At 47.6% G+C, this 24,138-nt stretch overlaps 1 protein-coding gene across 1 annotated transcript in view; it reads left to right on the forward strand.

Moving 5' to 3' along the window:
- Positions 1-22,175, forward strand: part of ATG14 (autophagy related 14) — a 30,022-nt gene extending 7,847 nt beyond the window's left edge. The window contains exons 2-10 of the mRNA XM_063118504.1: positions 2,867-2,929; positions 4,380-4,422; positions 5,967-6,048; positions 10,224-10,461; positions 12,673-12,902; positions 14,561-14,678; positions 15,584-15,674; positions 15,790-15,875; positions 18,821-22,175. Coding sequence (XP_062974574.1) covers positions 2,867-2,929; positions 4,380-4,422; positions 5,967-6,048; positions 10,224-10,461; positions 12,673-12,902; positions 14,561-14,678; positions 15,584-15,674; positions 15,790-15,875; positions 18,821-19,127 — 1,258 coding nt within the window. The 3' untranslated portion in view covers positions 19,128-22,175. The remainder of the gene's footprint in view (positions 1-2,866; positions 2,930-4,379; positions 4,423-5,966; positions 6,049-10,223; positions 10,462-12,672; positions 12,903-14,560; positions 14,679-15,583; positions 15,675-15,789; positions 15,876-18,820) is intronic.
- Positions 22,176-24,138: the final 1,963 nt, after the last annotated feature.

Below are 24,138 nucleotides of genomic sequence, written 5' to 3' on the forward strand. Positions count from 1 at the left end.
ATGAACAAGTGCCCTAAAAATTAATACACAGAACCTCAAGCCCTACAAATTATTTCACTCTTGACCCTTAACAATGAATTCACGAAGCCTAGAGCTGTACCTAAGCCATAAAAACTTATTCACAGGGTCTTGGCCCTTAAAAATTAATTTACAGAGCCTAGAACTGAATCCTAGTGACGCGCACAAAATTTAAAAAACTTTCCTACTTCCTGGCTGAGGCTGCTGTCTGCTGAGGGTCTAGAAGGGTTCAAGTCGGCTGCCAGGTTTGCAGGCTAAACACCCCCCGGACTCACTTACACAGAATTCAGGAACAAAAATTAAACAAGCACACACACAGAGAGAGAGAGAGAGACTGACTTCTTAGCCACTTTTTGTTGCTACCTCAGCTCCAGACTCTGCTCTCTGTGAGTCTGTATCCAGAGTTTGGCTCTGGCTGCATATGCCAGCCATATGATGCAGATGCTGTACTTTGATATGGCCATGCATTCTCCTGACCGCCTGGTGTTTCCAGATGGACGTATGGTCGGAATGGAGTCCTCCAGGAGAAAAGCCTTCATTGTGGTGGCCCCCTTTCTATGGAATTCCCTGGCTTTGGTGGTGTTGTGTTGCTTCCAGCACCTCCTGAAAATATTGTTGTTTCAGGAAGCTTTCCTTGAATGACCAGCCGCGGTTTTATCAGAACTCTGTTCTTTTAAAAATAGTAATTTGTAATGCGGTGTTTTTTATTCTTTTATTTTATTTCTTCATAGAATCATAGAATAGCAGAGTTGGAAGGGGCCTACAAGGCCATCGAGTCCAACCCCCTGCTCAATGCAGGAATCCACCCTAAAGCATCCCTGACAGATGGTTGTCCAGCTGCCTCTTGAAGGCCTCTAGTGTGGGAGAGCCCACAACCTCCCTAGGTAACTGATTCCATTGTCGTACTGCTCTAACAGTCAGGAAGTTTGTCCTGATGTCCAGCTGGAATCTGGCTTCCTTTAACTTGAGCCCGTTATTCCGTGTCCTGCACTCTGGGAGGATCGAGAAGAGATCCTGGCCCTCCTCTGTGTGACAACCTTTTAAGTCTTTGAAGAGTGCTCTCATGTCTCCCCTCAATCTTCTCTTCTCCAGGCTAAACATGCCCAGTTCTTTCAGTCTCTTCATAGGGCTTTGTTTCCAGACCCCTGATCATCCTGGTTGCCCTCCTCTGAACACGCTCCAGCTTGTCTGCATCCTTCTTGAATTGTGGAGCCCAGAACTGGACGCAATACTCTAGATGAGGCCTAACCGGGGCCGAATAGAGAGGAACCAGTACCTCACGTGATTTGGAAGCTATACTTCTATTAATGCAGCCCAAAATAGCATTGTCCTTTCTTGCAGCCATATCGCACTGTTGGCTCCTATTCAGCTTGCGATCTACAACAATTCCAAGGTCTTTCTCGTTTGTAGTATTGTTGAGCCAAGTATCCCCCATCTTGTAACTGTGCATTTAGTTTCTACTTCCTAGATGTAGAACTTGGCATTTATCCCTATTAAATTTAATTCTGTTGTTTTCAGCCTAAAGGCCTGAGGAAGGGTGTGGGCTGCTCTGTCTTCCTCATTGTCTCCAGCTTGCTGAAACCAACGAGGCCACATCGTAATAGCAGCCTTTATAACCTAAATGCTATTCAGCTCAGTATTTTTAAAACAGACATGCCTTTATATCTCTAGCATCAAAATGTTCTCATGGAACCCCTAATCACATCACATGGAACACAGGGGTCCTCCGAACACACTTTGGAAAACACTGCTGTAGTCTGTCCTATGGCTTTTATTTAATGAATTTGTATACTGCTGACCATATTTTAAAATATCTCTAAGCAGATTGCAAGAAAATGAAATACATTAAAATACATTATGCTATACATTAAAAAACATAATTGCTAAAGCATGTATAATTGCTGAAAGACGTATATATAAACATTAAAACAATACAACCCCGTAATTACAAACAAAGTGAGCAGCTGACTCATTCGGGGAAGACTTGGGTAAAGAAATTAGCCTTTAATCGATGCCTAAAGCTTAATAGAGTTGGAGTGTCGCAAATAGCAGCAGAAGTCGTTCTGTAAGGTGGGTGCCACCACAGAGAAGGCCTGCTTCCTGTTGCTACGAGATGGCAATCTTCAGGCCACGGTCTGACGGTCTTAATGATCGCACAGGTCTATATTGGGGAAGGCGATCTGCCAGGCAAAGTGGTCCCAAGCTGTTCAGGGCTTTCTGTGCCAACAGCAAGACCTTGTTCTTGGCTTGGTGGCTAATAGGGAGGCCGTGCAGTGGCTTCAACACCAGCGTAATACGTGCATGGCCAGGCATGCCACTCAGCCTCATGGCTGACACATGCTGTACCAGCTGCAGAATAATACTGGATAATATGAAGCAAGAGGGGCATATTCAGGTTCCCTTAACAGTTAAATCATAAGTAGTAATCTGGGTTCATTGATCCTGGATCTGCGTTCTTGCTCAAGAGCATGAAAAGTACCTGGCTGAAATAGGCGCTGATCAATGTCAGGGACCCATGAATAACCTTCATAGAATAGCAGAGTTGGAAGGAGCCTACAAGGCCATCGAGTCCAACCCCCTGCTCAATTGACTGTTAGAATAAATTGACTGTTAGAGCAGTACGACAATGGAACCAGTGACCTAGGGAGGTTGTGGGCTCTCCCACACTAGAGGCCTTCAAGAGGCAGCTGGACAACCCTCTGTCAGGGATGCTTTAGGGTGGATTCCTGCATTGAGCAGGGGGTTGGACTCGATGGCCTTGTAGGCTCCTTCCAACTCTGCGATTCTATGATTCTATGACTATGTATCAGTCTAGAATATCCAAATTCACAACCTTACTCTTTTGCAGGTTTTCCGAAAAGAAGGAGAGATTAAAGCACCTTAGAAGCAAACAGCATGAATTCCAGTCCCAGTAAGTCCAAGTTCCTTTTTTAAAAATCTTTTTTTGTTTGGTTCAATCACAGGCCTAATCTACGCCAAGCAGGATATTGCAGTATGGAAGCGGTATATAAAAGGCAGGAGCCACACCAAGCACTATGAAAGCGGTATGAAAGTGGTATATGGTCTGTGTCCATGGGCCCCAACAGTTGTCAGTGCATATCAGTACTGCTATAGAGCAGTAGTGTGGCTCCTGCCTTTTACATACTGCTTTCATAGTGCATTTATTTATTTATTTATTTATTACATTTCTCTACCGCCCAATAGCCGGAGCTCTCTGGGTGGTTCACAGAAATTAAAAACATTCAAAGTATAAAACAACAGTATAAAACCATCATATAAAATACAATATAAAAGCTCAACCAGATAAAAACAGCAGCAATGCAAAATTACAAATTTAAAACACCAAGTTAAAATTTATTTATAGACTGTTTATTTATTTATTTATTTATTTTTATTTATTTATTACATTTTTATACCGCCCAATAGCCGAAGCTCTCTGGGCGGTTCACAAAAATTAAAATCATCATAAAACAACCAACAAGTTAAAAATACAAATACAAAATACAATATAAAAAGCACAACCAGGATAAAACCACGCAGCAAAATTGATATAAGGTTAAAATACAGAGTTAAAACAGTATAATTTAAATTTAAGTTAAAATTAAGTGTTAAAATACTGAGTGAATAAAAAGGTCTTCAGCTGGCGACGAAAGGAGTACAGTGTAGGCGCCAGGCGGACCTCTCTGGGGAGCTCATTCCACAACCGGGGTGCCACAGCGGAGAAAGCCCTCCTCCTAGTAGCCACCTGCCTCACTTCCTTTGGCAGGGGCTCACGGAGAAGGGCCCCTGTAGATGATCTTAAGGTCTGGGTAGGTACATATGGGAGGAGGCGTTCCTTCAAATAACCTGGCCCCAAACCGTTTAGGGCTTTAAATGTCAATACCAGCACTTTGAATCGGGCCCGGACCTGGACTGGCAGCCAATGAAGTTGTAAAAGGACTGGCGTAATGTGATCTCGCCAGCCAGTCCCTGTTAGTAAACGGGCTGCCCTGTTTTGTACCAGCTGAAGCTTCCGGACTGTTTTCAAAGGCAGCCCCACGTATAACGCATTGCAGTAATCCAAACGAGAGGTTATCAGAGCATGGATAACTGTAGCTAGGCTATCTGTTAAAATGCTGAGAGAATAAAAAGGTCTTCACCTGGCATCTAAAAGCATATAATGTAGGTGCCAAGCGAACCTCCTCAGGGAGCTCATTCCACAGCCAGGGTGTCACAGCAGAGAAGGCCCTCCTCCTGCAATCCCCTGCTTGGTGTAGATTAGGCCACAGAGAGATAATCTTTGTAACCTCTGATGTTTGCTAGAAGCCTGATTTTGGTTGCCAGATAATCTCCTGTTCCTTTCCCCTCCCTGTTTCTTGTAGGTTGTTAAAAGCTATGGAGGGGAAAAAGATAACTGACCAACTGGTGAGTCCTTTGGAAGGCTTCTAATTTACATTTAACGGGTGCTGCTCTCCCGTTGTGCACCCTTCCCCAACATGGTGCCCTCCGGATGTACTGGACTACAAACCCCATCATGCCCAGCCAGCATGGGTGTGTGCGTGCAACACTCTTAATTGGCCTTGCCCATGTGCCTTTCCTATGCAGTGGCTCCCATGGCAATGCAGATGGCCATGATTTTGCCCAAATCGCACAGGTGCCTCACATGCATTGGGCAAAACATTTATTCTACCTGGGTGAATTGCGTGCTCTACTGCATGAGGAACTATCGCATAGGTGGACGTTGTTCTGGAATATCAGAATACTCCAAAACTCTCTTCGTTAGTGGAATTTTTATTTAACCTTCTATTTCACCTGAATTTAAAGTATCAGGCCCCCTCAGTCTAATAACAGTAACATTTAGCATGTATGCAGCATTTTTTCTAAGGTGTTCAAAGCACAATACATGCATTGTCTTGGTAATCTGCACAACTATCCTGTAAGGTGGATCCCTAAACCTCACTCCGAAATCCATTTTGGGCATTTAAATAAAATAAAATGAATAATAATAATAACAATAATAAAGAGGAGGGAAAATATAAACAGATTTACTGAGTTCAGTGCCTTATAATGAGAGTGTTGAACAGTATTGCAACAATCCTACATTTCAGAAAGGGAGACTGGATACCCTTTAATTGATGGATACCTTGGCCTTGTTAAAAGTGTTGTTTGCTAAGCTTGACATGGAACCTCTATCCAATACAGAGCTTATCAGGTGACGTTCCTGATTTCTAGTGGAATGAAATGATCAGCGCAGCCCAGCCAGTATTTGTTTCTGAGGCAGTGCCCATATACCTGGCAAATAGCCAAGGCCTATGACTTAAGCTAAAGGACAATTTGGTTGGAAGAAAATGGTGGATTCCTGCATTGAGCAGGAGGTTGGACTTGATGGCCTCATAGGCCCCTTCCAACTCTACTATTCTATGATAACTCCGTAGTATAACTTCCTTCCAGAAGGTTGATGACTCATGGGCAAAAGCAAAATGCAGCTTGTTCACTTAACTCTAGCACAGCCTTCCTCAACCTGGGGCGCTCCAGATGTGTTGGACTACAACTCCCAGAATGCCCCAGCCAGCTGGCTGGGGCATTCTGGGAGATGCAGTCCAACACATCTGGAGCGCCCCAGGTTGAGGAAGGCTGCTCTAGCACGACACTAGCCCAAGGAGAAGTCTAAGGCAGCCTTCCCCAATCTGTGCCCTCCAGATGTGTTAGGTTGCACATCTGGAGGGCACCAAATTGGGGAAGGCTGATCAAAGGCACCTTAGCTTTTTAATGCTTGCCTTCTCAGCAGCTCCAGAAACCTCTGGCCGGCTGCTGCTGCTGACAGCCAAATGCGTTTCAAGACACAGTCAGGGGTCTAATAGCCAAGCGTTGCAAGTGGCTGTCATTTGGGGGCCTGAAGCAGAAGAGCTTTTGTGATATTAAGAATGCTGATTGCGGACAGCATCTGCCAGTTACTCGGTTTCTTTCAGAGATGGAAAATAATGTCTTGCAAGATGCGGATTGAGCAACTGAAGCAAACAATTTGCAAAGAAAACGAAGAAATGTCCAGAAGTAAGTGATGGCCATGCGGTCGAAGAATTGGCTTCTCCCAGCAGGGGCCCAGGGGCGTAGGCTTCTCAATTCCCCACGGGCGGGGGCATTTTTCCTCCAAGGAACCCAAGGCAGCATACATAATCCTCCTCCTCTCCATTTTATCCTCACAACAACAACCCTGGGAGGTGGGTTGGGCTGAGAGTCTGTGACTGGCCCAAAGTCACCCACTGGGTTTCCCTGGCCAAGTGGGGACTAGAACCCGGGTCTCCTGACTCCCAGTCCAACACTCTAGCCACTACACCACACTGGCTCTCACTGGCATGGGTCTAAACCTACGAAAGGGGTGGTAGTTGGCTTATTCGTTTACTTTTATGTAGATACCCTATTTCTTCGATTCTAAGACACACTTTCCCCCCCATATAAACATCTCTAAAAACGGGGTGCGTCTTAGAATGGCGGGTGTGTCTTAGGTTTTTTTCCCCTGTTGGTGGTACTGAAATTAGTGTGCGTCTTCCAATCGATGGCGTCTTCCAATCGAAGAAATATGGTACTTCCATTTCTATTTCTGGAAACCGTCCTTCATCAATGGATCCTAGAATGTTTAAAACCACATATTAAAATAACCAGTACTCAACAAAAATACTGCATTTTAATTATCATATTATGATCGTTTACACACTACCCCACCATCCATAGTCCTATCCAGTATACCATCCAGGTTGAAGCCCAAGATAAAAACCAACCAACTCTTTTTATGAATTAAAACACATTTATTATAGCTAACCCGAGGGAGCACTGAAGGGTAGATAACTAAACAGATCACCGCGGAGAAGAAATACGTTCAGGAGACGCGACTGTTGCCAGCCAGGCTGTGAGCTTACTGATGTTACCTGGTTGACCATTGCCCCTCTGGGAAATCTCGGAGGGGGCCTGAACCGTGCCCTCCCCCTCTGTAGTTTACACCACTGGCAGGGGCACGTCTCTTCCCATAGCCGAGACCAGCCCAGTGGATTTGCAACACCTGCGGTGTAACCTTTGCGTTACTCAGAACCTACTTGGGGCTTCTTTGAGAAGAAGATCAGTAATGGTGTGAAAGGGCTGGAAGGACAGATTGTCCTCAATAGCTGATCTTACCCCGGCAATGGACTAGTATTAGGCATATTCTAGGGCAGCCTTCCCCAACCTGGGGCCCTCCAGATGTTTTGGACTTCAGCTCCCATCGGCCCCAGCCAGCATAGCCAACAGTCAGGAACCTTGGGAGTTGTAGTCCAAAGCATCTGGAGGGCACCCAGTTCTAGAGTGTTCTAGAGTGTACTTCCAGTTTGCATAAAATTGATTCCCCCCCCCCCCCCCCAGCCAGCCTGAACCCTCAAACATCTCCCCAGAATCCTCTGCTACAAGGCAGAAGGAGGTTCACGGAGGATTTGAAAACTACTGTTCTGGCCCAAAGAAGAGATTTTGTTGTTTCTGTAGTAAATTTCCAAAATCTGCGCCCTCTTCTTCGTAAGTGAAAAGTTTAGACGTGTATGAGGGTTGTTGTTGTTTTTTACTACAGATTTATTTAGTTATTAATTTTCACCTATCGTTTTGTATTTTAAAAAGAAACGTGGTTTAACGTGAAATCTTAAAGAAACAATTGTCTGTGTGGGGAATCTTCACAGCACGGTCATTCCTATACTGGTTTGATAGTAGGAGCCAGGGATGAGCGCACATGGGGGTGTAGGGGGTGTATCTGTATCTTGCTAGAATCCTCCACTGATCTCACCTTGATGAACTTATACTCCCATTTTATATCCAGCCGCCTAAACTCCGCCATGTGTTCAGCTCTGAAATTATTAATATTTACAAGTCTGCTAACTGATCAGCATAGATCATTCATTTCCGTCTCATATGGAAGACGTTGTTTTGCTTCGTTACTACCATCCTTCGTTTCCGGAAGGTTCTGGACACTTCTTACAGCCCCGTCTTAAGCGTGTTTACTCAGACTTAGATTCCACTCTGTTCAGTAGATCTTATTTCCAAATAAAGGGTGAATAGTATCGAAACCTCAGCCGTCAAGTAAGTCATCCTGCTTTGCATCCTTGCATGGGTACCTGACCTGCCTATAAGCAGATGCAAATCTACACCCCGAAAGGTGTGTGGGTTGCAATGGCCGAAGGTGTGATATTATGCCTTTCGGTTTCCTAAAGCTTCTACTCAGGTGCAAACAAGTATCTCCTAATGGCTAGAATGTGTGTTTGATGAGGAAATAACATGAAATTCAAAAACGGGAGGCTTGATTTTTAATTGCTGATTTAAATTAGCCTTTCTTAGTTTGGTATGTGGAGGGATCCAATAATGGATTAACTCCCCCTGTTGTCTGGAGAGGCAAGGAGCGCTTGACCTAGATTTTTCTCTCTGGGGTTGGTACTAGGAGATCTCCATGTTAGGCATCATTAGAAAAGAAATTGAGAATAAAACTGCCAGTATCATACTGCCTTTATACGAATCTATGGTGAGACCACCCTAACCCTAATACTGCGTGGGAAACTCGTCAGAGGTTCAGTCTCACGACGGGCTTTGTAATTCAAGGTGGGGCTGGAGGTTGGACCCAGGCCTGTCCGCGTGCCAAGCACGCCCTGCCCCCACTGAGCGATGGGCCACCTCCACTGTGTCGGTGTCAAGGTTCAGCCCTAGAGCCTCCCTATGAAGTAGCAATGCCCTATGTCTGGGATTACTACCTATACTGGCATGTTCCTGTGCTCTTCTGCCATCACAGTGAGTCCCAAACCGGGGTGGGTGGAAGGTAACTTCAGCTAGCCTCACAAGCAACACCCTCCCCTCGCCCTGCCACATGCGCACAGCTACACCTGGGAGTGCTAGCCAACTTGCCCACGGAACACGATGCAACCACACTTTGAGTACTGTGTACAGTTCTGGTCACCGGACCTAAAAGAAAGATATTGTAGAGCTGGAAAAAGTGCAGAAAAGGGCCACTGAAATGATCAAGGGGCTGGAGCATCTCCCCTATGAGGGGAGGTTATATCAACTGGGATTGTTTAGCTTGGACAAAAGGAGGCTGAGGGGAGACATGATGGAGGGGTACAAAATGATGCATGGTGTGGAGAAGGTGGAGAGGGAGAGATTTTTCTCCCCTCTCCCATAATACTAGAGCCCAACGAGTTCAACCCATGAAGCTAATTGGTGGGAGATTCAGGACAGATAAAAGGAAGGACTTTTTCACATAGTGCAGAGTTAAACTATGGAACTCACTACCACAAGATGTAGTGATGGCCACCAATTTGGTTGGCTTTAAAAGAGGGTTGGATAAATTCCTGGAGGAGAAGGCTATCCATGGCTACTAGTCCTGCTGGCTATGTGCTACCTCCAGTATCAGAGGCAGTAAAGCTATGTATTCCAGTTGCTGGGGAACATGGGCGGGAGGGTGCTGCTGCACTTTGTCCTGCTTTGTTGGCCCCTGGCCGATGGCTGACTGTCCACTGTGGGAACTGAGTGCTGGACGAGATGGACCCTTGATCTGATCCAGCATCAGGGCTCTTCTGATGTCCTTATGCTGCCAGACGTGGCCTCAGTTCTTTCTCTTGCCGTCGCCCAGGACACATTTCTGCTCTTCAGCTCCTCGTGTTTTACACTCTCTGGTTGCTTCTGTTCATGTAGCTTCTCCTGATTTACCAATGAACCCCTGACAGAAAGGTTTAGGGCTGCCACACAGAACATACCTAGCACCCTCACTAAATTCTACAGATTGTACCCCGCTGCCGAGTGCTAGAGCACATTCTTTCTCCTGCATAGTTTTAGCCACTGTCCCCCTCCCTAGCTTGTGTGCACCCCATTGTTGAACACCTCCCCGCACTAAACTGAGCATGAAACATTGGACACTTACTGGCCCGGTTCGGATGTAACCATGGGTTGTTGGGGCCATGTGGGAGCAAGCGTGCCTCACATGCTGCCTCACATGCTCCCCCTGCTTCTGCTTTGCATGTGGTTCCCCAGACGACCCAAGAGCGCCCCTTCTTGTTGGATTAAAACTCTGGGTTGTTTGTCTCTCACAAACCCAGAGTTCTGGGTTCTGACATCACATCGAACAACCCAGGGTTGGTTCCCCCCCCCCCCCCATAATAACACATTTGAGTAAGCAATAAAACCAGCACTGTTCTGAGGACAATTTTAAGAGGTTGCCTTTTCCGTCCTAGATTCTGAGTGGCTTCTTCGAATTAGAGATGAGAACCAGAAGCTTTACCGCAGGGCGCAGCGCCATCAGGAGAAGAAGGAGAAGATCCAGAGGCACAACCGCAAACTTGGGGAGGTGGTGGAGAAGAGGAACTACGACCTGAGAGGCCAGCACGAGCAACTGGCCAACCTCCGGCGATCACATGTCCTGGAACTGACCTCGATCATCTTCCCGATTGAGGAGGTCAAGATTGGCATGAGGTAGGGATGCCGTGCAGCTGATGTGGGGAACCGCACCCTCGGGAGGCGGTTCGCTATCTTGGTCTGCAAGGTACCAAGAATGAGGTTCATCCCGTGGGGTTGGAGGCAATTACATTTATATCCTGCCTTTTCTCCAAAGGGCTTTGCGGTATTTTGGCCCCAGAACAACCCAGTGAGGTAGGCTAGAGTGAAACTTAAAGATCGGCCTAAAGTCGTCCGGTGGGCGTCACGGCTGAGTGGGGATTTGAACCTGGTTAGCGTTCTCACCACAGTACACCATATTGGTGATAAGTTCAGCAAGCGCCTTGCTAGCAGTGAGCATGGTTAGAATGCAGTTCCTGGCAGAGTTGGGACCAGAGTTGAGAGAGATCAACAGTAGGGTCAGTCCAGAGGCGGTGGGGTCAGCCTAGGACCAAAACTCCTGCTGGAGGAGGAGGATGGAATAGGGATAAATGCCAAGTTCTACATTTAGGAAATAGAAACCAAAGGCTAGGTTTCAATAGGAGCCAACAGTGCGATATGGCTGCAAAAAAGACAAATGCTATTTTGGGCTGCATTAATGGAAGTATAGCTTCCAAATCACGTGAGGTACTGGTTCCTCTCTATTCGGCCCTGCTTAGGCCTCATCTAGAGTATTGCGTCCAGTTCTGGGCTCCACAATTCAAGAAGGATGCAGACAAGCTGGAGCGTGTTCAGAGGAGGGCAACCAGGATGACCAGGGGTCTGGAAACAAAGCCCTATGAAGAGAGACTGAAAGAACTGGGCCTGTTTAGCCTGGAGAAGAGAAGATTGAGGGGAGACATGATAGCACTCTTCAAATACTTAAAAGGTTGTCACACAGAGGAGGGCCAGGATCTCTTCTCCATCCTCCCAGAGTGCAGGACATAGAATAACGGGCTCAAGTTAAAGGAAGCCAGATTCCAGCTGGACATCAAGAAAAACTTCCCGACTGTTAGAGCAGTACGACAATGGAACCAGTGACCTAGGGAGGTTGTGGGCTCTCCCACACTAGAGGCATTCAAGAGGCAGCTGGACAACCATCTGTCAGGGATGCTTCAGGGTGGATTCCTACATTGAGCAGGGGGTTGGACTCGATGGCCTTGTAGGCCCCTTCCAACTCTGCTATTCTATGATTCTATGATGGTGATTCGGAACAAGGAGGCAGGTAAACATATAGAAAAGGTGGCAGACTGGGGAGAGAGCAGCTGGAGGACAGAGGAGGAACAGGCAGGCAGAGACAGAGAGATCAGATGAGGGAGCACCCAAGGATGGCCAGAACCTGACCTCGAAACATTCATGGCTGTGCCAAGAAGAGAAAAAGAGTCGACCAGCTCTGGTGCTGTGAAATGTCAAAAGAGTTATCTCTATTTTTCTTATCTGAAATATTAAAAATGTTCAAAAAAACTTTAAACCAAACTTGTACAACGCTCAGCGTTTCGGATCTGGGGATCCTTCGTCAAGACTGTACAACGAAGTGAATTACTTTTTAAAGCAATTATAAACTTGAAACCTTACAGATATTTTTTACAAGACCACAGTCGACTTTGCCACCCGATGCTTCTCTTGCTGCCTCTGCCGTACAACTGTCTTTCTGTGAAGCTGGAAAGATCATTTCATAGAATTATAGAATAGCAGAGTTGGAAGGGGCCTACAAGGCCATCTAGTCCAACCCCCTGCTCCATGCAGGAATCCACCCTAAAGCATCCCTGACAGATGGCTGTCCAGCTGCCTCTTGAAGGCCTCTAGTGTGGGAGAGCCCACAACCTCCCTAGGTAACTGATTCCATTGTTGTACTGCTCTAACAGTCAGGAAGTTTTTCCTGATGTCCAGCTGGAATCTGGCTTCCTTTAACTGGAGCCCGTTATTCCGTGTCCTGCACTCTGGGAGGATCGAGAAGAGATCCTGGCCCTCCTCTGTGGGACAACACAGTTCATCCAGATCTCCTACAGCTTCATTGGCTGGTTTGCTCTTCCCTCTTAGTCTCTGAAGATCCTATTTAATTTTCTTTACTCTCACTTGACGTACCCCACTGGACTTTTACAGAAGGGGCTGTACCTGCTGTACCTCTAGATAAAAATCCACAGAGCCCCTTCTTCCTCGCCTCTGTGGTGGTCCACAGGTCGAATTCTTGTCCATCCTTGTGCGAAAAAAGCCGCTGGGCCTGGCACGTGCCTGGCTTTCAGAGACTCTGCCCTTGTGCCTTTCCCCCAGGGACCCCGCGGACGTGTCCTCCGAGAGCGACAGCGCCATGACTTCGAGTACCGTGAGCAAGCTTGCGGAAGCGAGGCGGACCACCTACCTGTCCGGGCGATGGGTGTGCGACGACCACAACGGCGACACCAGCATCGGCATCACTGGGCCTTGGATAACGCTCCCCAACAACGGCGATTATTCCGCCTACTACAACTGGGTGGAAGAGAAGAAAACCACTCAAGGGCCAGGTGAAAGGCGGCGTACCACGCGACCTTGCTGCAGCTGGTCCTTAGGGTGCAGCGGGCTTGGGAGCCAGCCAGCCTCCCCCACCCCCACCCCATGCGCAGAATGTATTGTGTGCACGCAAATGCGGAAGGCGTAATAGAGTCTGAATCCAGTGCGCTGGAGTGCCAGGGAAGAAGTTACAGGAGAGCTACAGGCCGGGCTCTGTGTAGGCTGTGATTCTGCAGGAGGACATGGGGAGGTGGGGGCGTGGCTCAGCGGTAGAGCCCCTGCTCTGCGTGCCAAAGGTCCCAGGTTCGACCCCCAGCATCTCCAGGTACAGTTAGGAAAGGAATCCTGCATGAAACCCTGGAGAGCCGCTGCTGCCAGTCAGTGTTGGCAATACTGGGCTAGAGAAACCAGTGGTCGATCTCGGTGTGTTCCTACGGTACTAGCCACAGAATTCAGCTTTCTTAGTGTCTTAGCCTCCCTGCCGCCCGACTGCATAAAAGCCATTTTCTAGACCTCATGGCTATGAAGATATGCTTGCCAAGGGCATGGCGTTGCCTGCAGAAATCTCAGAAGCTGCAAGGTTAGCGAAAAGTTGTGTCGGGGGTTGCCTTCAGCGCCTTACATAGCTCCAGGCCTTTCCTCCTGGCTAGCGGCACTTTAATATTGCAGAATAAGTCAGGGATTATGCCATTTGCCCTGTTTTGTGCAATTCATACAGGGGTTGGAAAATTTTCAGTACTCCTCGGCACAGAATTTTAATTTAATTTTCTTTTCAACGTTGGAGGACTTTCGGGTCTGTGCGTGGGGTGGGCTGGGGGGAGAAAGCAAAAGAAGTGAGGGGCCCTGGGATGGCCTTCAGCTCCTGCCTCCACCGTGGACAAAGCAGGGATGGATGGGGGCACTCGACAGGCCGCACATGTCTCCACTTCAGTCTGACGATACTCAAGACAGGCGAAACCAGCCTGCTTCTTGAGGTCGCTGCTGAAGGAATAGTAGAACTTCTGTGCAGGTCAGGAAGACAACGATGAGGCTCCTTTGTGTATTTTTATTTATTTATTTATTTATTTGTTACATTTATATGAGTACCCAGCTAGCTGGGGGAAAGGGAATAACGGCCGGGGAAGGCAACGGCAAACCACCCCGCTATAAGGCCTGCCAAGAAAATGTCAGCGAAAGCTGGCGTCCCTCCAAGAGTCAGTAATGACTCAGTGCTTGCATGAGAGGTTCCTTTCCTTTCCTTTCTTACATTTATATACCGCCCCTGGGCGGTTTACAAACGTTAAATACAGTAAACATTAAAAGTATACAAAATTTGAAAACATAAAAACAACAGTCTCCATTTGAAAACAACAGTTCTGGGGGTCCGTTAAAAAACAAACTTAGCGTTGTTAAATGGTGTTAAATGCCTGGGAGAAGAGAAAAGTCTTGACCTGGCGCCTGAAAGATAACCGTGTTGGCGCCGGGCGAGCCTCACCGGGGAGATCATTCCACAGTCGGGGGGCCACCACCGGAAAGGCCCTCTCCCTTGTTGCCATCCTCCGAGCTTCCCTCGGAGTAGGCATTCGGAGGAGGGCCTTAGATGTTGAGCGCAGGGTACGGGAGATGTGAACGGCTGCTACTCCCCAGGAGTCCTTTTGCCGCCTGACAATGGTGTTTCTCGCTTCTGTTCCAGACATGGAGCATAACAACCCTGCGTACACCATCAGCGCTGCTCTGTGCTATGCAACTCAGCTTGTCAACATTTTATCGCATATACTTGATGTAAACCTGCCTAAGAAGCTGTCCAACAGGTACGAGAAAACCCGTCTACTTGCCAAGGTGCTGTTTCGGAATTTGGTCCAGAGGAAATCTAATCCCAGTTACAATGTAGCATTTGTATGTATGTGGGCAAGATTTTGAGAGCCCTTTGGAGGGCACTTGAAGCTTGGGGAAAGTTGCCAATTCACTACTGGGATAGGTTTAAGGTTCTTCTACAAGTATACAAAGCTCTAAACAACTTGGGACCAGGATACCCGGTCACCGAGGTCATCTGAGAGCCTGCTCCTGTCGACCAGAGGAAGAGCCTTCAGCGTGGTGGCCCCCTTCCTGTGGAACTCCCTGCCTCTGGAGGTCAGGCAGGCGCCAACTTTGTATTCCTTTCGGCGCCTCCTGAAAACATCGTCTTTCCAGGAAGCCTTCCCTTGATGACCAGCCGCGGTTCATTTTGCTTTTTTAAAAAATCTATTTTAATGTGCTTTTATTCTGTTTTTATTGGATCCTGTCCACCGCTCCAAAATTTTGAATGGGGAGCATTATATAAATATTGTAAATAAAATAAATAAAATAAGCCATTTATTCAGTAGGGCTACTCACCAGGGCTATATTACAGTCGACCCCAATGTGGGATCCCGCCCCACCTTCCCTTTGCCCCCCACGCTGTGTTCACAGAGACACGGGCTGGTGTGATCCCCCTTCTCCTCTCCACTGTGTTCACTACACAAAGATTCACATATGAACAGTGCTGTTGTGTTGCCTTCTCCCAGAAAGGGCAAATAGAGTGAGGTGAACTGGGCTCTTTTCTGCTGGCTGGCCCAGCCACCCCACCCCCCAAATCCCCTCCCACTTTTACCCAGCATAGTTTGTTAGCGGCATGAAATGGGATCTGCTGCTCACCTTGAGTTTGTGCATCATGCCTTTGTCTTAATGTGTTTTGCAGTGAGTTCTGCGGGGAAAACCTCAGCCGGCGGAAGTTTACGTGGGCAGTGAAAAAACTGAACGCCAACATCCTTTACCTTTGCTTTTCCCAGGTATGCGGAGCGAGCCCTCTGGGCTGTTCTCCTTGGGCAACTTAACATTTGCACCTCCTTATCTTTGCAAGCCTTGCCTGATTGATATTCTGCTTTCTTCCTCTTGCTGTTACAGCATGTCCACTTAGACCTCCTGCACCCTCTGCATACACTCAGGAACCTGATGTACCTGGTCAGCCCCGAGACAGAACACTTGGGAAGGTAAGAAATCACTTTCGGCTTCCCCTCCCCCTTCGTCGTCTTCTCGCTGTGTCTCTCTTTTGCCTATCACAGCCCTCCGCACTGCTCCGCCCCCCGGGCCACCTCCCTGTCCTCCATCCACACCTGCTTCTCTAACACACCTTTGCCTGAACCACAGCATTGATGCAGGGACCTTGAGGAGTACATTGAAGATGTTCCCGGGAAGCCAGGCCTGGCCATGAAACAGCCTAATTTATTTATTTATTGCATTTTTATACCGCCCAATAGCCAGAGCTCTCTGGGCAGTTCACACAAATTATACTGCTCCACCTAACTCAATAGCGTCCGCTCTAACCGGCAGACTCTCTCCAAGCTTTTGCCAGTGGGGTTGGGGGAGTGTTCCTAGTCCTGCAATCTGTGGTGGACTTTCTACATGTCAAAGATGTGTTCTGTGGCCTTCTCAATGCTGCAGCAGCAGCAGTCGAAAGAGAATTCCTGGTTTCAGGCACCAGCTTGTTTTCAAGATTTTCCTTCTCCACGATGAAGGATAGAAACTTGCTCCATGTTGAATGGTATTATTTCCGAGCGAACTGCAGGAGCCCACACGGATACGACCTTCTAGGTTCCTTGTGGGCTTTGCTGTAGGGTTTTGGTTTTTTTTTTTGGCTCTTTCCCTCAAATCTGTTGTTCTTCTGCTGCTCCTTTTAGAAGGAGTGGTAGAAAGTTTTTATATTGTATTTTCTATTTATGTTTTTAAATTGTTGGTTGTTTTATTATGCTCTTCATGGTTTTAATTTTTGTGAACCGCCCAGAGAGCTTCGGCTATTGGGCGGTATAGAAATGAAATAAATAAATAAATAAAATAAGTTCGACGAAAGTGTCAGCCCAGAGTGCAGCTGCTGTAGCAGAGGCAAACTCCCATGTTAAGCCTTATAAGAAAAGTAATTGAGAATAATACGGCCAGTATCCTACTGCCCTTATACAAATCTATGGTGCGACCACACTTAACTGTGTACAGTTCTGGTCAGCACATCTGAAAAAGGATATTATGGCGCTAGAAAAAGTGCAGAAAAGGGCAACCAAAATGATGAAGGGGATGGAGCATGTCCCCTAGGAGGGAAGGTCACAACAGCTGGGATTGTTTAGCTAGGAAAAAAGGAGGCTGAGGGGAGACATGATAGAGGTGTGCAAAATTATGCTTGATGTGGAGAATGGGGATAGGGGACATTTCTCTCTCCCTCTCCATTATTATTATTATTATTATTATTATTATTATTATTATTATTATTATCCTTTTATTTATTTATTTATTGCATTTTTATACCGCCCAATAGCCGAAGCTCTCTGGGCGGTTCACAAAAATTAAAACCATAATAAAACAACCAACAGGTTAAAAACACAAATACAAAATACAGTATAAAAAGCACAACCAGGATAAAAACCACGCGGCAAAATTGATATAAGACTAAAATACAGAGTTAGAACTGTCAAATTTAAATTGAAGTTAAAATTAAGTGTTAAAATACTGAGAGAATAAAAAGGTCAGTTGGCGACGAAAGGAGTACAGTGTAGGCGGCAGGCGGACCTCTCTGGGGAGCTCATTCCACAGCCGGGGTGCCACAGCGGAGAAGGCCCTCCTTTTGCCCAATACTGGGCCTCAAGGCGGCCTTACAAAGTTTAAAACATACATTGAAAAGGAAAAAAAGATGTTTAAAATACACACCAAAATTATAAGTCAATTAACATAGATGGAGGGCCAGATTATTCTCCAAAGGCCTGCTGGAAAAAACAAGTTTTAGCCTGCTTCCGAAAGCCCATCAAATACCCAACATACTAGTACCCAATGGGGTCATCCCATGAAGTTGATTGGTGGGAGATTCAGGACAGATAATAGGAAGGACTTTTTCACACAGCACATAGTTAAACTATAGAACTCATTACCACAAGATGTGGTGATGGCCACCCATTTGGATGACTTTAAAAGGGGGTTGGATAAATTCCTGTAAGTGAAGGCTATCGATGGCTACTAGCCCTGATGGCTAAGTGCAACCTTCAGTATCAGACGCAGTAAGCCTGTATACACTAGTTGCTGGGGAACATGGATTGGGAGGGTGCTATTGTGAACAGACTGCTTATTTTATTTATTTATTTATTTATTTATTTATTTATTTATTTATTACACTTGTATACCGCCACCATAGCCAGAGCTCTCTGGGCGGTTTACAGAAATTCTAAAATTGAGATAAAAAACAAGTATACAAAATTTAAAATTCTAAAACACAGAACATACACACATAAGAGGCAGCTGGACAGCCATCTGTCAGGGATGCTTTAGGGTGGATTCCTGCATTGAGCAGGGGGTTGGACTTGATGGCCTTGTAGGCCCCTTCCAACTCTGCTATTCTATGACTCTAAAGCATTAAAAACCGTTAAAACTAAACATGTGGGTGATTAAGATGTGCCACCATATGCCTGGGCAAAGAGGAAAGTCTTAACCTGAAAGATAGCAGCATTGGCGCCAGGCGAGCCTCGTCAGGGAGATCGTTCCACAGTCTGGGGGCCACCACCGAAAAGGCCCCGTCCCTCGTTGCCACACTCCGAGCCTCTCTCGGAGTAGGCACCCGGAGGAGGACCTTAGATGTTGAACGTAGTGACCGGGTATATTCACGTCGGGAGAGGCGTTCCGTCAGGTATTGTGGTCCCAAGCTTGACTAGATGGACCCTTGGTGGGGTCTTCTTCCGTTCTTAAACCCTTCCTTCCCCAACCAGGGTTTGCTCTGGGATTCTGCTTTCTGACGCCTTGATTTCATTACATCACTCGGCTGAGACATCGGACCTCTTTTAACAAGCTGCGATCCTTGGCTTTGGCAGCTCTAATCGCAGCCTGACACACTTAATACTTCTCCCCACCCACCCATTTGGCCACAAAGGCTCAGTCCAAAGCACTTTTTTGTTTACCCTCCCAGGTCCGGGCCGTTCGAGATCAGCGCTGATCTGGAAGACTCCATGGAGTTTGTGGATCCCAGCGGCGCCAGCGAAACGGACGAGAGCGGGGACGAGCGCATCAGCGACGAAGAGACGGACCTGGGGACGGACTGGGAGAACCTGCCCAGCCCGCGCTTCTGCGACATCCCTTCCCAGCCGCTGGAAATGCTGCAGAGCCAGAGCACCCAAGCTTCGCAGCCCATTGCCAGCAGCAGCGCCGGCGGCATGATCTCCTCCGCGGCGGCCTCCGTGACCTCTTGGTTCAAGGCGTACACCGGGCACCGCTAAGGAACGGTTGGACCTTCCTGGGTGGGGGAGCGCTCCCTTCCCACGACCCGCCATCACTGTAGTAGGCCTGACCTATTCAGTTAAGCAAGTAGTGCCTGGAGCAAGAAGGGTCAGACCCCCCTCGTTGCATACGCCCCTGGACGCTCTCGATTCGCCCCAGCGGACGGCATCGGCCGTGTTTTGTAAACGCCTCTTGCCATACATTTCAAACACCTGGAACGGAACTCGGCACCTGTGAGTCCCGTCTGTTTTGCTGGGGAGAGGAAGGAGGAGGAGCAGCATCCCGTCTGTGGGTTTTGTTTTATTTTATTTTTAGTTTAGCCTTTAAAAAAGGAAACGGGCTGCAGGTACGTGACCTGGCCATCGCTTGAAGCACGAAGGCTGAAGGAGAACCGGGAAAGGAAAGCCATTTCACCGCCCCGCCAATGCCCAATGCATCCGGTCAGTTCCTAACCGGGTTCTTGGGTCTCTTTGTCTTTTAAGTTTGCGTCCCTCACAAAGGCACAGGTAAATTCTGCAGCGCAAATGCACATTTCGAGAGCCTTCCGGCGAGATGGGCACAGGACGCATTTTTATGTGGTTTCTAATCTCTTGTTGCCATAATTTTAATACAGAAAATCTCGGTTCCGCAAACTCAATAGATCTTTTTTTCCTCCTTTTTTTCCTTTTCTTTAAAGAAGAAAAGAATTGGTGGTAGGTTATGCCTTTTTTGCCTCTGTGTGTGTGCGTGCGTGCGTGCATGCGCGCACGCTGTGTTCTTTCAGTAGTAGATTCGTCTGAACGTTTTCCACTTCGAGGCTCCCTAGTCTGGCTAACACACACACCAAAGAAAGACTGGACCGTAATAACTTGCCAATACAGAACAAACCTTTGGCTCTCCCTACGGTTTGTCCCTTCTCACAAATTCTCTCGTGTGAAGAGGAGCCACAATTCTTTTGCCATTTCGTTGCGCGTGCTCCTTGCCCCTTGTGCTTCTGGAAAGGCAATACTTCCGGGACAGGAGTGTGAGGATTGTTTCCTCCTGTTCCCCGTCCCCACTCGGTTAAAATCTCAAGAGACCCTTCCCCTCCTCCTCCGTCCAGTTAGGCGTCTTGTTGGATGTAGCGTCTTGGACGTCAGCCCCTTTTTCTAAGCAGGCAGGCTTGCCCTTGCGAATTCCTTGGCCTATCCCGGCGAGGGTCCCTCCTGCCCGTTCAGCTCTCTTTAGGAAGTCCACGCTTCGGCTAGGTCCGGCTCAGACGCCAGGGAAGTCAGTTCACGGGACGAAGCGCTCGTGCTCCCAAGCCAAGGTGTGCTGTGACCGCTCCGCCCCAAGGCCCCCTGCGTGGGTGGGTGCGGGGGGCAGTTTCACATCCCCCTTCCCAACAAAAAGCGTACGTGTTGGGTGGGGAGGCACGTGTCCAGAGTTTGATCCGGAGCTGAACTAGGACAACATACGCAGAACTCGTATGTCCACATTCAAGGACAGCCTTCCCTTCCTGTTCTTCTTCTTTAACATTTCGGCTGACGTTTCCTCTCCCCAATGGCTGAAAACATTGGCTTCGCATCTACGGAGGCCTGTCTTGAAAGACTCCTCCCCCCACCCCACCCCACTCTTGACAGCGCCAGTCTTGGGCCGCTTTTCTGCCCTGGTGCCAAATCATACTTGCAGCAGGGCGTGTGGCGCCGTAGCATGGGAGATCCTTTCTGTCGAAGAACCCCCCACCCCTGCCCCAATTAAAAACCTTGCCGAGCAAAAAGCTGCCGAGGTGGAGATTTCCACCCCGGGACCCACGTTCACCTGACGAGTCTCCTTCAAGCTGCTGCGTCACCTTCGATTTGGCCGTCGTCAGACCGTGTCCCACGGCTCACTTGCATTCAATTCCTTCGATAGATTGCCCCGATTTGGCCTGGCTGGGGCGCAAGGGCATGCGTGAGGAGGATCGAAGCAACTTTAATTAGCAGGTCGGCGGCGTCCCCACTCGGGCAGGCGGGAATCCGTTGGGGGAGGCTTTTGTTCTACGAATTTCTGTTACTAAACCAAAGATCCCTTCTAGTTCTGTGTTCTGCTTTAAAAAATCCATCGGGTGACATTTCTCAGTCCACGGACTCGTTTGGAAGAGTATATTCCAGCCTGCGTCATTTCAGGCTCCTGTTAAGCCACCAGAGACCGATCAAGGCTTTGCCTCTCCTGTCTCTAAAAATGAAGCGGGAGGGGAAGGTTCTTAGAAGAAAAGCACTTTATTAGTTGCAGATGACATGGGCTGCTTAACGTCGGGGCTCACACCTGCTAGCAGCGTGACTCCTGCGCACCAGCCCTTTCCCCATGTAAATATTTTTACATCTCCCCTTTTCTTCCCCTTTTTTTGGTTGTGTATGGACCTTTGCTGCTTATTTATGGTTCGGTTGAAAAAAAGAAAGAAAGAAACCCTCCTAATATACATGCTAGGAAGCCATTTTCCAATTCACCCCAGCAAACAGCCGGTAAGCCACGACCCCTTCGTCCCCATCTTAAAAGGACGGCTCCTTTCTGCAATAGTGTAGCACTCGTTCGGAGTTCACGAAGGGATTTACTTCCCCGGGGTTGTAATAGGATAGAGTGTCGCATCCTTTCAAGTAGATCCTTTTGTAATGCCTTTTTTTCTCTTTTCCTCCGGGGTGTGTGCGTGTTTTTAAACAAAAGAAATGTTTTTACACACATATAGGCGATCTAGAGAAACTGGGAGTGTGTGTGTGTGTATGTGTCCAAAACTTAGTGCAATTAAGAAAAGTTGGTTGTTCTGCTTCATATGGCAGGGAGAAGACCGCCATGAACAGATATCCCGGGTAAAGACGGACAGTTAAGCGTTTTGTGTGATCCTGATTGTAATGTTGCAAAGGCAGCGTTGCAGATTTAGGGCGAAGACTCTCAAAGACGGCGAGTGGAGCATCTTTTTGAGAGATCTTGGTCTCGCAGTGCCAGTTTAAAACTAGTAGGGTTCTAACTAAACACAGATATGTGGGGTTTTTTTTAAAAAAAGAAATAGTTATTGTATTACTGCAATAAATCTTTAACTGGAGTTTTTCTAAGCTTGGGTGGCTTGATTTTTATTCCATCTTTTCGTATTACTTAGAGATTTCTTAATGTGTGAATCGTGTGTGTGTGTGTGTGTTTTAAACTGAGGGGGGGGGAAAGTGTATTTTCATGCATTTCCAGGGCCTAGTGTCTTCCACTCCCATGGATGTCCCTGAAGGGAACCTAACCTTTTCAGGAGACTTTAATTTAATAATCATAGAATCATAGCAGAGTTGGAAGGGGCCTACAAGGCCATCGAGCCCAACCCCCTGCTCAATGCAGGAATCCACCCTAAAGCATACTGGACAGATGGTTGTCCAGCTGCCTCTTGAATGCCTCTAGTGCGGGAGAGCCCACAACCTCCCTAGGTAACTGGTTCCATTGTCGTACTGCTCTAACAGTCAGGAAGTTTTTCCTGATGTCCAGCTGGAATCTGGCTTCCTGTAACTTGAGCCCGTTATTCCGTGTCCTGCACTCTGGGAGGATCGAGAAGAGATCCTGGCCCTCCTCTGTGTGACAACCTTCCAAGTCCTTGAGGAGTGCTCTCATGTCTCCCCTCCATCTTCTCTTCTCCAGGCTAAACATGCCCAGTTCTTTCAGTCTCTCTTCATAGGGCTTTGTTTCCATTAATAGCAAGACCTGACTGCTAAGGTAAATTCCGCTGCACTGGTGTAAGGGATGTCTAGCACCACAGCAATAGTGCTAGCTGACACAACAGATTTTCTGGGAAATGCCTTTGCACCAGCTACTGTGATTGGCATTGTGCCAGAGGCCCTTTACGCGAAGCACAACTTTATTAACATTAATGCTCATGCATTGGGTTCTGTCTCTAGTTTGCCAAGACATGTGGCTAATTTTGGGACTCCACAATGCACAGAAAGTGGGGAAGAAGCAGAAATGCCTCCACTGGTGCCACAAATGTTTGTTGAACACCCTGGTTGGGCCGCAAGCCTCTCACACACGCACTGAGTAACTTCTAAAAGCTGCTTGGTGCTGATCTCTTCAAGGATGGTTTTCAGGTCCCCCTAGCAAGCAGCAATGCTAGTGTCTTTCTTCAAGCTTGCAGTGGCTGCGTGGGAATCTCCTACAGGTACTGTTAATCGTATAGCCCCAGACATTCATTCATATGTAGTATTTTGAGAATGCTCTTGCTCTGAAGAGCTCAGGGAAGTGTGTGGTTCCTCCAGTAGTCAATGTTAGAGCATTTACTTTCCATTCAGAACGTCGTAGGTTCAATCCCAGTATGGAGAGAGACTGAAAGAACTGGGCATGTTTAGCCTGGAGAAGAGAAGATGGAGGGGAGACATGATAGCACTCTTCAAAGACTTTAAAGGTTGTCACACAGAGGAGGGCCAGGATCTCTTCTCGATCCTCCCAGAGTGCAGGACACAGAATAACGGGTTCAAGTTAAAGGAAGCCAGATTCTGGCTGAACATCAGGAAAAACTTCCTGACTGTTAGAGCAGTACGACAATGGAATCAGTTACCTAGGGAGGTCGTGGGCTCTCCCACACTTGAGGCCTTCAAGAGGCAGCTGGACAACCATCTGCCAGGGATGCTTTAGGGTGGATTCCTGCATTGAGCAGGGGGTTGGACTCGATGGCCTTGGAGGCCCCTTCCAACTCTGCTGTTCTATGATTCTATGTAGAACGGATGGATAAAGGCGTCCACTCACAGGGCTTGGAGATGGTATGGAGCTCTTTCAGTATCGTCATAGTCTTACTTGTATCCTCACAACAACCTTGGAGGTAGGATAGGTTGCAAAAACCACTGGACCCAGTGAGCTTTCATGTCTGAATTGGAATTTGAACCCAGGTTCTGTCCAGTGTGCCATTCCAGCTCTTTCCCATTTATTACGCACTGCATTTTGCACACACAAAACCATTTCTGTTCACGTACAAACTTGAAAGAAACATAGAATCATAGAATAGCAGAGTTGGAAGGGGCCTACAAGGCCATCGAGTCCAACCCCAAGCTC

Source organism: Elgaria multicarinata, chromosome 2, assembly GCF_023053635.1.
Source record: "Elgaria multicarinata webbii isolate HBS135686 ecotype San Diego chromosome 2, rElgMul1.1.pri, whole genome shotgun sequence".
NCBI lineage: Eukaryota > Metazoa > Chordata > Lepidosauria > Squamata > Anguidae > Elgaria > Elgaria multicarinata.